Source organism: Lepidochelys kempii, chromosome 1, assembly GCF_965140265.1.
Source record: "Lepidochelys kempii isolate rLepKem1 chromosome 1, rLepKem1.hap2, whole genome shotgun sequence".
NCBI classification, from domain to species: Eukaryota; Metazoa; Chordata; order Testudines; family Cheloniidae; genus Lepidochelys; species Lepidochelys kempii.
This window is the reverse complement of record NC_133256.1, coordinates 110549808-110561998: the sequence shown is the minus strand read 5'-3', so window position 1 is coordinate 110561998 and position 12191 is coordinate 110549808. Positions and strand designations below refer to the sequence as shown.

Below are 12191 nucleotides of genomic sequence, written 5' to 3'. Positions count from 1 at the left end.
AGATGATCTATTGAAATTCCTTCCAGTCATACATTTCTGTGATTCTATCTAGAGGTAGTTTTCCAGATATCCTCTCTCTCTGTACATGTTCAGCATAAACCATTAGGCATGTGTGCCTTGGTAAGCCTAACTGGAGAAGCAAACTTTTTCAAGTAACATTTTAATTTGATTTCCCCCATAAGGGTGGTAGGTGCCATGCATTCTGTTGGGGTAACCTTTGAGCATTTGAGTACCTGGTGCAATGATCTGAGCCCTGGTTCAATCCTTATTTGTGAGTAAAAAACATTTTTAATTTTTAGAATGTGCCAATTTTTAAAACAAGCTGTTTTTCCCCATGGTACTATCTCTCTGGAACCCATTGGTCAGGTGACCCCAAATTTCAGTCACTGACTGTACCCCGCACCTCTACGAAGCACAACAAATTTCAAGGCAATCTCATTAACTATGGCTTTTAGAACCCCTAGAATAAACAGACTTTAAACAGAAAGCTGATCTTAACATTAACTATATAGCAGAGCTGTCACTCTGCTATAACACTATTGAATTTTATTTTTTTTAAACTATTTACGAGGAGAAGCTGAAAAAGTTGGCACAAACTGTGAAGCTCCATCCACAATCACCAATGGAAGAAAGAAATAAGACAGTGGCAGTCCGGCAGCTCCTTGATCTTCTTGAGTGAGGAGCAGGAGAGTGAGGGCACACATGATGACCAGACACTGCTAGAGAAAAATCTTCAGACTTGGGTGCATGTGCATCCTGAAGTGCAGTACACATAAGGACAATCACTTGAAAAAGGGAAAAAATTCAGTCTTGTTCTTACCACTTACATCCTACAACAACATACAAATTTAAGAGTAAGTTAAATATCTACACTGTTGGCTAATCAGAAGTTAGCAAACTAAACATTTTATAGATGGGTCAAGTCAGAGTTGTAGTTCAACCAGTTTTTCCTCAAGTCCTATTTCAAAGAGAAAAACAGCAGAAAGATCTTACTTTGAGTAACTAACCTGTCACATATGGTTCCAGAGCTTTAGGAACCAAACTCTTTGCAATTTTTAGGTCCTCTGCTGAACAGCTTCCAGATTCAAGCCCACAAGCCATTCCCATTCGCTTTAGTACTTCTATATCATCATGAATTTCAAAAGTATTGTCAAAATTAAACAGATATTCAAACCTGGAGGCGAGAAATTCAATCAGCTTGAATTACTTGCACTAATTTTTCCAAAACATTTCCAACAGATTTCAGAGTAGCAGCCGTGTTAGTCTGTATTCGCAAAAAGAAAAGGAGTACTAGCGGCACCTTAGAGACTAACCAATTTATCTGAGCATAAGCTTTCGTGAGCTACAGCTCACTTCATCGGATGCATTCTGATGAAGTGAGCTGTAGCTCACGAAAGCTTATGCTCAAATAAATTGGTTAGTCTCTAAAGTGCCGCTAGTACTCCTTTTCTTATTTCCAACAGAGTGGCACTTCAAGAAAATGAAAGCATGGCATTACAACATATGTAGCCTTAATATTTTGTTCTAGTGAGCAATTCCAATGTCTCAAAATTCATACCTTAACTATATAAGACAAATCATGAAAACGTTGCATGTCACCCAAACCATTAACAGGAGATTTAGCTGCAGACCCATAAGAACACAAGAATGACCATACTGGGTCAGACCAATGGTCCATTTAGCTCAGGATCCCATCTTCCAACAGTGGCCAATGCAAGGTGCGTCAAAGGTAATAAACAGAAGAGGGCAATCATTGAGTGATCCATCCCCTCTCATCCACTCCCAGCATCTGAAAATGAGAGGTTTATGGACACCCAGAGCATGGGGTTGCACCCCTGATCATCTTGGCTAATATCCATTGAGGGACCTATGATTAAGGCTGTGAGTTTGTTACGGACATAACTTTCTGGGACCTCCGGAACTTTTGCACTGGCCACTGCTGGGGCAGTCTCAGGCTACCGCATCATAGAATCATGGAATATCAGGGTTGGAAGGGACCTCAGGAGGTCATCAAGTCCAACCCCCTGCTCAAAGCAGGACCGATCCCCAATTAAATCCCCCGCCCACAGCAGCAGGAGTTTGGGTGGGAGAGGGTAAGGGCTCTGGGTGGCGCTTACCTTGGGGGTGCTCCCCAGAATTGGCGACATCCCAGCTCCTAGGTGGAGGAGCGGTCAGGGGGCTCAGAGTGCTGCCCCTACCTGCAAGCACTGCCCCCGCAGCTCCCATTGGCCGTGGTTCCCGACCAACAGAAGCTGCGAAGGCGGTGCTTGGGGTGGAGGCTGTGCACAGAGCTGCATGGTCACGCCTCCGCCTAGGAGCTGAGGGATGTCGCCAATTCTGGAGAGGTGCGGAGCCAAGTAGGGAGCCTGGCATTCCCGGGCTTGTCTCTCCCCCCTTCACCCCCAGCACCTGCAGTGCCCCCCCAGGCCTGCCCCCAGAGCACCTGCACTACTCTCCCAGACCATGAACTTTTGTTTATTGCCCACAACCTGCCCATGACTTTTATTAAAAATACCCATGCCGAAAACGTAGCCTTACCTATCTTCCATGAACTTATCAATTCTTTTTTGAATCCAGTTATAGTTTTGGCTTTCAAAACATCTCCTGGCAACAAGTTCCACAGGTTGACTGTGTTATTTGAAGTAGTACTTCCATTTGTTTGTTTTACACCTCCTGCCTATTTATCGGGGACTCTGGTGTTTGCGTTATGTGAAGAGGCAAATAAGAGTTCCCTATTCACTTTCTCCATACCATTCATGATTTTATGGACCTCTATCATCTCCCTTCATTAGTCTCTTTTCCAAGCCAAATAGTCCCAGTCTTTTTAATCTCTCTTCATATGGAAGCTGTTCCATAACCCTAATAATTTTTGTTGCCCTTCTCTGTACATTTTCAGTTTCTAATATATCTTATTTGAGATGAGGGGAACCAGATCTGAACATAGTATTCTAGATGTGGGCATAGCACAGATTTTAAGAGGGGAGTTAATGATATTTACTGTCTCTTATTTTCTCTCTTTCCTAATGGTTCCTAAAATTGTTCGCTTTTTTGACTGCCACTGCAGACTGAGCTGATGTTTTCAGAGAACCACCCATAATGACTCCAAGATCTCTTTCTTGTTTGGTAACAATTAATTTAGACCCCATCATTTTGTAGGTACAGTTGGGATTGTGCTTTCCACTATGAATTACTTCGTATTTATCAACACTGAATTCCATGTGCTACTTTGTTGACCAGTCACTGTTTTGTGAGATCCCTTTGTAACTCCTTGCAGCCTGGTTTGGACTTAGTGATCTTGAGTAATTTTTTATCATCTGCAAACTCTGCCACTGCAGCGTTTACCCTTTTTCCCAGATCATTTATGAATATGTTGAACAGCACTAGTCCCAGTATAGCTCCTTGGAGGACTCTCCTATTTACAGCTCTTTTCTGTGAAAACTGACTATTTATTCCTACCCTTTGTCTCCTGTCTTTTAACCAGTTACTGATCCACAAGATGACCATCCCTCTTATCCTATGACTGCTAAGTTTCCTTAAGAGCCTTTGGTGAGGGACCTTGTCACAGGCTTTCTGAAAGTGTAAGTACACTATTCCCACTGGATCACTCTTGTCCACATGTTTGTTAACCTCTTCCAAGAATCTAACATTTTTTGGTGAGGCATGATTTCCCTTTATAAAAGCAGTGTTGACTCTCCCCCTGCAAATTATGTTCCTCTGTGTGTCTGATCATTATGTTCTTTACCATCGTTTCAACCAATTTGCCTGGTACTGAAGTTAGGCTTACTGGCCCACAAATGCCAAGATCACCTCTGGAGCCTTTTTTAAAAATTGGTATCACATTAGCTATCCTCCAGTTATCTGGTACAGAAACTGATTTTAATGATAAGTTACATACCACAGGTAGTAGTTCTGCAATTTCATATTTGAGTTCCTTCAGAACTCTTGGGTGAATACCATCTGATCCTGGTGACTTATTACTCTTTAATGTATCAATTTGTTCCAAAACCTCCTCTACTGACACCTCAATCTGGGACAGTTCCTCAGATCTGTCACCTAAAAAGAATGGCTCAGGTGTGGGAATCTCCATCACATCCTCTGCAGTGAAGACTGATGCAAAGAATTCACTTAGCTTCTCCGCAACGACCTTATCTTCCATGAGTGTTCCTTTAGCACCTTGATAGTCCAGTGGCCCCAACTGATTGTTTAGCAGGCTTCCTGCTTCTGATGAGATACTTAAAAAATTTATGAACAACCTACTTGTCATTTGAAATACTACAATCGATCACGGTCTTCTTGCTGGTGTTCACAATGATAAATGGCAGATGTATGACAGAATTGGACGGCGGTGGTCGGTTTGCCTGTTGTTCTGTTTGACGATTTCGTTGAACTAGATTCTTGAAGGCAATTTGCTGCAAAAAGTAATAGTGGCTTACAAAACTACACATTTAACAGTTATTCCTTCTTTGTTCTCTTATTAAAATGTAATTATTTGTGGTGTCTCTGAAGAAACTAAAGCAGAATTAGGAATCTCAGTATTTAAAAGAAATATGCTTGACACTGTCAACTTTTTCCAAACTTGTAAATAACTAAAATATAACATTTGGAATTAACCAGTTTAGTTTAATGAAAATATTTTGAAACTAAAGAAGCAGACATTTATCATTTAAATGCTCCACCACTTCTTTAATGTTACTAAACACAAGTCAAGGATACCATAACCCAGCAGATCTCAAACTGTGGGTCAGGACCCCAAAGTGAGTTGTGGCCCCATTCTAATGGGGTCGCCAGGGCTAGCATTAGATTTGTTGGGGCCCAGGGCCAAAGCTCCAACCCCAAGGGCTTCAGCCCCCCTGACAGAGCTCAGGTTTTGGCTTCGGTCCCCCTGCCTAGGGTGATGGGGCTTTGGTGGGCTCAGGCTTCAGTCTCCCCTTCTGGGGTCATGCAGTCATTTTTGTTGTCAGAAGGAGGTCGCAGTACAATGAATTTGAGAAACCCTACCATAACCCAACACTAGGGTTGGCTGAAAAGCTTCCATTAGAAAATTGGCTTATTTTCCATGGAAAATAGAAGCTTTCTGTGGAAAATTTAGTTTAGTCGAAAATCCATTTTCCAAACAGCCCATACCAGCACCCAGTCACACCAGCATTTGTAGCAATACAGTCAGTTTTCTTTCTGAACCTTTAGCCTAAAGTTATGTCTACACTACAAACCAGAACCATTGCTGATCGCGCCTAACAATATTTGCAACTATAAGTACACACAAGACAGTGTCAGAATGCCCTCAGATTTCAATTTGTAAAGGTGTCACAGAATTATGTACTGAAAAATGCATAAAAGTTTGGGGAAAACTGGAAGTTTTAACCACTTTTGAGGGGCAGTTGTAGCTTCTGACAACAGAGGAGGAGTGGTGGTAAAGCTTCTTTAAGAAAAATTAGTTTGAACTCCCAATTCCTGACATACCAGACTCCATTCTAACTCCTCTTTCCTGCCACCTACAATAGTAAACAGAAGTAGTAGTTGTTCACCTTGTGAAGTAACGATGGTTCTTTGAGATGCATGTCCCTATGGCTGCTCCACTGTAGGTGTGCTTGTGCCCCGCACTGCTGATTGGAGAACTTCAGTAGCAGTGTCCATTAGGCCTGCACATGCGCTGTCTCTCCTTGTGCTGTGCCATGAGGTTAGTCAGTGCACATGGGCTAAGCCCCCTCAGTTCCTTCTCTACTGCAGAGTCATTGACAAGAACTCTGCAAAGTAGAGGGGAGGAGGGTGGGTTGCAGAGCACCCATAGGAACACACATCTCAAAGAGCCCACTGTTACTGCACAAGGTGAATAACTACTTCAAGTAGTGTCCCCATGGGTGCTCCACTGTAGGTGATTCCTGAACAGTATCCCTTCTGGAGGGCTGGGACTTCAAAGTGGGGTAAGTTACAGAAGACAGCACTGTGGAGCCAAAGATGGCATTGGAGGTGTAGTCCCAGTGATCACACAATGTTCTGTGAAAATGTTGACTGATTCCCATGTCGCCACTCTACAGATCTCTGAGCTAGGGAGATTCTTGAATAAGGTGACGGATGAAGACCTTGTTGAGTGTGTATAAATATTAGCTGGAGAAGTCATAATGCAAACTTGCTAACAGTGTCTGATGCAGTTGGAGACTAGCTTGGAGAGTCTTTGGGCTGATATTGCTGAGCCCTTGGATCTTTCTGCAATGGAAAGGAAAAACCTGTGGGACTTCCTGACCATCTTTATCCTGTAAAAGGCTAGGGCTCTCCTGACATCTAGAGTGTGTAATATAGCCTCCATGTTGTCTCTGTGAGGCTTGAAATAGAAGGTTGGAATATTAATCAATTGATTCACGTGAAACAGGGAGGTTTCTTTAGGAATGAATTTCGGATGTGGCCTGAGCATAACCTTATCCCAAAAGAATACCATGCGCCATCAGAGCTGCTATTTCTCCTAGTTAAGGTAATAGCTATCAGGAAGGCCATTTTCATTGAGAGGTACATAAGCAAACAGGTGGTCATGGGTTCAAAGAGAGGCCTAGTCAGTACTTTTGGTACCAGGTTTCGGTCCCATGTAGGAGTAGGAAGTCAAAGTTGTGGGAAGAGGTTTATTATACCCGTGAGGTACCTTTCAGTAGTTGGGTGTGATAGCACAGAGTGTCCCTCTATTACTGATGGAAGGGGGGTATACCTGCTAGGTGGCCTCAGAGAGCTTAGAGATCACCCTGATTTTTTAGGGCCAGCGCACAGTTTAAGATATGTGGAAGAGTTGAGGATGTCAGGGAGATTTGTTGGGAAGTACACCAAATCCAAAACTGGACCGTTTTTGCAGGTAGGAACGTTGTGTTGAGGACTTTCTGTGTAATACTACTCTTACATCTCCTTCGAACAGAAGCTTTCTAGGTGTTTGAACCAAGGAGCCATACCTTGAGGTGAAGGACCCCCGAGTTGGGATGTAGGGTACGTCCTCTGTCCTGGGAGAGGAGGTACGGAATGACTGGGAGAGAGATCGGTAGGCATGTCATGAGCTGTGACATGTAAAGGTACCAGATTTGTCTTGGCCGAGTAGGAGTGATCAGAATGACATATGCTCATTCTCTTTATTTTCAGCAGGACCTTCGATAGCAGGTGAAAAGGAGGAGAGGCACAAAGAAGCCCCTTTTTCAGGGGAGGACAAGAGCATTGCCCGAGAAGTGCTGTCCTATCCCCATTCTGGAGCTGTAGCATGGACATTTTCTTATTCAGGTAAGTGGTGAACAAGTCTATGGTTGGCATTCCCCCCTGCCTGAATACATCGTGAAGTATTACTAGGTCTAGCGCCCATTCGTGGTTGTGTGGGAATTTGCAACTGAGGGTATGTCTTCACTACCCGCCGGATTGGTGGGCAGCGATCAATCTAGCAGGGATCGATTTATTGTGTCTAGTCTAGACGTGATAAACCAAGTCCCGAGCACTCTCCCGTCAACTCCTGTACTCCAGCGCCACGAGAGGCACAGGAAGAGCCGATGGGGGAGTGGCAGCAGTCGACTCACCACGGAGAATACACCACGGTAAGTCGATCTAAGTATGTTGACTTCAGCTACGTTATTCACGTAGCTGAAGTTGCGTAACTTAGATCGATCCCCCCACCCCAGTGTAGACAAGGGCTGAGACTGACTGAGTTGTGTGTGCCCAGGAAATAGGCTGCAGACAGTGTGATGTTGTGGGAGATACACCAGTTCCAGTCTTAACACTTCTGTACAAAGAGAGGGTGACCTGACTCCCCCTTGTTGATTTATGTAATACAGGCAGGCTATGTTGTCTGTTAGAATTCTCATGTGTGATCCTTTGATCAATGACAGGAAGTGCATGCAGGCATTCTGGACCACCCTGAGATTGAGGACACTGATGTGAAGGGACATCTCCGTGGGTGACCACTTGCCTTGCGTGGTAAGGTCACTTAGATGTGTACCCCACCCTATGAGCCATGTGTCGGTGGTGATAAGCAATAGCAGATGATGCTGCAAGAAGGAAATCCCTCTGCAAATGTTGGTTGGGTCTTTCCAGTGGACTAAGAAGTTTTTGATCCTGGAGAGTGGTGATAGGGGTTTCTCTAACCTGGCCCGGTTTGGTCTGCAAACTGAGCTGAACCACAGCTGAAGGCATCACATGTGAAGCTTGGCATGTGGTATTACCGCTGTGCTCACTGCCACATGCCCCAAAAGTTGGAAGCAGTGTCTGGCTGATATTAGCGGGCTGCTTTGTATGGTCTCTATGAGTGCAACCAGGGAGAGAAATCTATGATGATGAAGAACTGTGGCCCATAGCGAGTCAAAGTCTGCGCCTATAAATTCCAGGTGCTGTACTAGAATGCGTTTATTCTGGGCGTTTATCTGTAGGCCCAATTCTATAAACAGGCATATTATAGTTTTGGTGACTCGGTGAGCCTCTAGGAGAGATGGGGCTTTGAGGAAGCAATCATCCAGATAAGGCTAAATTATGATCCCTTGGGAGTGTAAGTGCATGACTACTACTGAGACAACTTTGGAAAATACTCTTCAGCCTGATGATAGTCCAAAGGAGAGCACTGCGTATTGGTAGTCGTCTTGTTCTAGAGTGAATCTGAGAAATTGGCTGTGAGACGGTAGGATTGAGATATGAAATTAGGTATCCTAAAAATTGAGGGCCAAAAACCAGTCTCCCTGTTCTAACACTGGAATGATCGTTGCTAAAGTGACCACCTTGAATTTTTGAGCTTTGACAAACTTGTTGAGCGGTCTGAGATCTAGTATAGGAGCTCCAGTCTCTCTTCCTCTTGGCTATTAGAAAATACAGAGAGTAGAACCCTTTGAATCATAGAATCATAGAATATCAGGGTTGGAAGGGACCCCAGAAGGTCATCTAGTCCAACCCCCTGCTCAAAGCAGGACCAATTCCCAGTTAAATCATCCCAGCCAGGGCTTTCTCAAGCCTGACCTTAAAAACCTCTAAGGAAGGAGATTCTACCACCTCCCTTTGCCTTGTAGATGTTGAGGTACTGGTTCTATGGCTTCTAACTGGAGGTAGCGATCTATCTCTTGTCGTAGTAAACTCTTGTGAGAAGGGTCCCTGAAGAGGGATGGGGAAAGGTGTTGTAGAGGGCGTAGGGAGGTAAAATGGATGGAATACCCAGTGTGAATTATCTCTATGACCGATTGGTCCGATGTTATGTTTTCCCAGGCACTGCGGAACACTGCCAATGGGTGGCTAAATAGGTATATAGCACTGGTCAGCTGTAGTGGTTGGAGGAGTGGTCTATCCATGCCTTGATCAACCTGCCAAAATTAGTGTTTGGACAAAGACAGCTGGGATGAGGAAGATTGCAGGCCAGGTGGTTTACACCTAGAAAATTTCCTTTTCTTTCTCTTTGGCTTGTAGTGGCATTGAGCCAGATATTGGGGTGTGCATGGTCTATGCTGGGATTAGTGACTGAACCTCCTTGTCGTCTCCTGGCATGTAGATGACCAGTGAAAGGACAGTGGCACTAGAGTCCTTCAGGGTGTGAAGGGAGGCATCAGTCTTTTTTGTGAAGAGCTTCATGCCCTCAAAAGGAAGGCCTTCAACAGTTGACTGTACCTCCTTTGGGAAAGCCCAACAAATGAAGCCATGACGCTCGTCGCATCACCACCACCATGAAGATGGACCTCGCCACTGTGTCGGCTGCATCGTGGACAGACTGCAGTGTTGTCTTTGCCACTAACTGGCTTTCCTGGATAATGGCCTTAAATTGGTAATGCTGTGACTCTGGCAGCTATTCAATAAAATCAGTCAGTTCTGAATAATTTATATAATCTTATTTTGTCATGAGGGCTTGGTAACTGGTGATATGGAATCGATGCGTGGCCAAGGAGTATGCTTTTCTTCCGAAAAGGTCCAGGTGCTTCCAGTCACTGTCATAGGGAGTGGACCCCATCTGGAGTTTATGGCCATTGGAGTTGACAGCGTCCACTATGATGGAGTTGGATGGATGGTGGGAGAAGAGGAATTCAGCTTCCTTAGCTGGGACATAGTATTTTTTGTCTGCCTGCTTGCAGGTAGGTGCTACTGATGCTGGGGTTTGCCAGATTGTTCTTGCCGGGTCCAAGATGGCCTTGTTAATAGGAAGGGTGATCTTTTAATAAGAGAAAGAATGGAGGGTGTCTGACTTCTTCCAGTGGTATTTGGAGAGCATCTGCAAAAGTCATCAGCCAAAGATGATGGGGAAGGTATAATACCCTCCTCCTCCCCGGATAAAACTATGGTCACTGGGGTCACTTCTTCCTCAGCACTGCCCTCATGTTCCTCCATAACGTCTTCCACAGGCTCCAGAGCTCTGGATGCTGCAGCAAAGGGAGTGTGCATCAAGGGTTCTTGGGTGAGGCTCAAAGCTCAAGAGGCATGCTGGCAATATGCTGGTCCCAATATGGCCACTGGGGTGGTGGGTACAGAGCCCAGCAATGGTGCCCGTGAATGGTCATATCAGGATGGTGTTGGTGGAGCCATCTCAGGGTATACTCTAGGATCCTTTTCATACTGGGCACCACACGGAGCCTGGAAGGAGTACTACCACTTCCTCTGGCTTGCTATCTGAACCCTTGCTAGACAGCGGAGAAGAGTGGCATGGCAACAGAGATGATTACCGTGCTAGGCAGAGGCTCAGTGTGGAGGTCCCGATGTCGAGAAGCGGGGACTTCTGTACATCCGATATGAAGAGGTCTCTGGAATGACGGAATTCTGCTGGTACTGACCAGCATGGTGCCGGGGGGACAAGGATCTTGCCCGTACCACTCACTCAGGTGCCAGATGAGGTGTTGTTGACAGTACTGATAGACACTCACGAACCAGGAGCACCATTTTAGTGGAGAGCTTACTCCTGTCCATCGGTGCCGATGACTCAGTGCCTGTACCCATTAGGTCCATGGGTATGTCAATGGTACCTGCTGCTGTCATTTTCTGTGAGGTGTGGGTACCATGCTGGGAAGGTGTTGGTGCCAAAGATATTGAGCGTGATTGGGATCACTTATGCCTATCTCGGGGCTCACTATGGGGGCTTCCCACCTTCTTCTCCAATGACTTGTGAGAAGGGTCAGAAGCTTGCTTCTCTTCAACCCACAGCCTTTAGAATGTAGAGGGTTGTGAGAAAGACTCACATCTGCCAGGTGACTCATGGAGCATGTCCTGAGAGGGTCTGAGAGCCGGCTCCATGAAGATAATCTTCTGTCGGAGCTCTGTGTCATTACGTGAGCATGGCATGAGTTGCTGGCAGAGACCTCACATCTGCTGGATGTGGCTTTCCTCGAGGCAGCAAATACATTGGGAATGCTTGTCTGCAACCGGGATTGCCTCCTTGCAAGCGAGGCTCTTCTTGAAGCCCGTGAACCAAGCATATCTCGTAGGGGAAAGGGTCCCCACAGTGAGGAAGTAAATGCGGGGTATTTAAAAAAAAAAAGTTTGTTTTTTTTTTTAAACAGAAAAAAATGACGTAAGGAAAAAACCCCACAACTTTACTAACTAAGGCTATGTCTACACTACCGCGGTAAGTCGCCCTACGTTATGCAACTCCAGCTACGTTATTCACGTAGCTGGAGTCGACGTACCTTAGGTAGAGTTACCGTGGGGTCTACATCGCAGGGGGTCGATGGGAGAAAACCTCCTGTCGACTTACCTTACTCTTCTCGTCAGGGGGTAGAGTACAGGGATCAACTGGAGAGCAATCTGCAGTTGATTTGGCAGGTCTTTAATAGACCTGCTAAATCAACTGCCAGTGGATCAATCTCAGAGCATCTATCCCTGCTGCAGTGTAGACCTGCCCTTTGAGACTAGCTAACTATAAAAATGCAAATGGTTAGGATAGTTATTTCTGACTGTGAATAGCTCTGTCTCTAGCCAGGGGCAGTTGAGAAGAAACAGAGGGTTTAGCCGGCATGAGCTGACTAGCCTCATGGCATAGAATGAGGAGACATAGCAGATGTGCTGGCCTAATGGACACTACTGCTGAACTTCTCCGATCAGCAGCTTAGGGACACAAGCACACCTACAGTAGGAACACTACTGGAACCATAAGAACATTACTGGAAGAAGAACATTATCTAGATCTTTCTGCTAAAGTGATAAGCAAAGAAAGAGTTTAAATTTGGCTTTTAAATTAACATAAATTACATTTCAGAGTTACTCCATTGAGATGAAAAGTG

The 12191-nt window shown here is 45.1% G+C and overlaps 1 protein-coding gene across 2 annotated transcripts in view; it reads right to left on the bottom strand.

Moving 5' to 3' along the window:
* The window catches only part of TFDP1 (transcription factor Dp-1), a 101088-nt gene that overhangs the window by 21972 nt on the left and 66925 nt on the right, over positions 1-12191 (bottom strand). For both annotated transcript variants that reach the window (XM_073350551.1, XM_073350543.1), the window contains exons 8-9: positions 4258-4409; positions 1008-1174 (exon numbers count right to left, since the gene is read on the bottom strand). In XM_073350551.1, coding sequence (XP_073206652.1) covers positions 1008-1174; positions 4258-4409 — 319 coding nt within the window. The remainder of the gene's footprint in view (positions 1-1007; positions 1175-4257; positions 4410-12191) is intronic.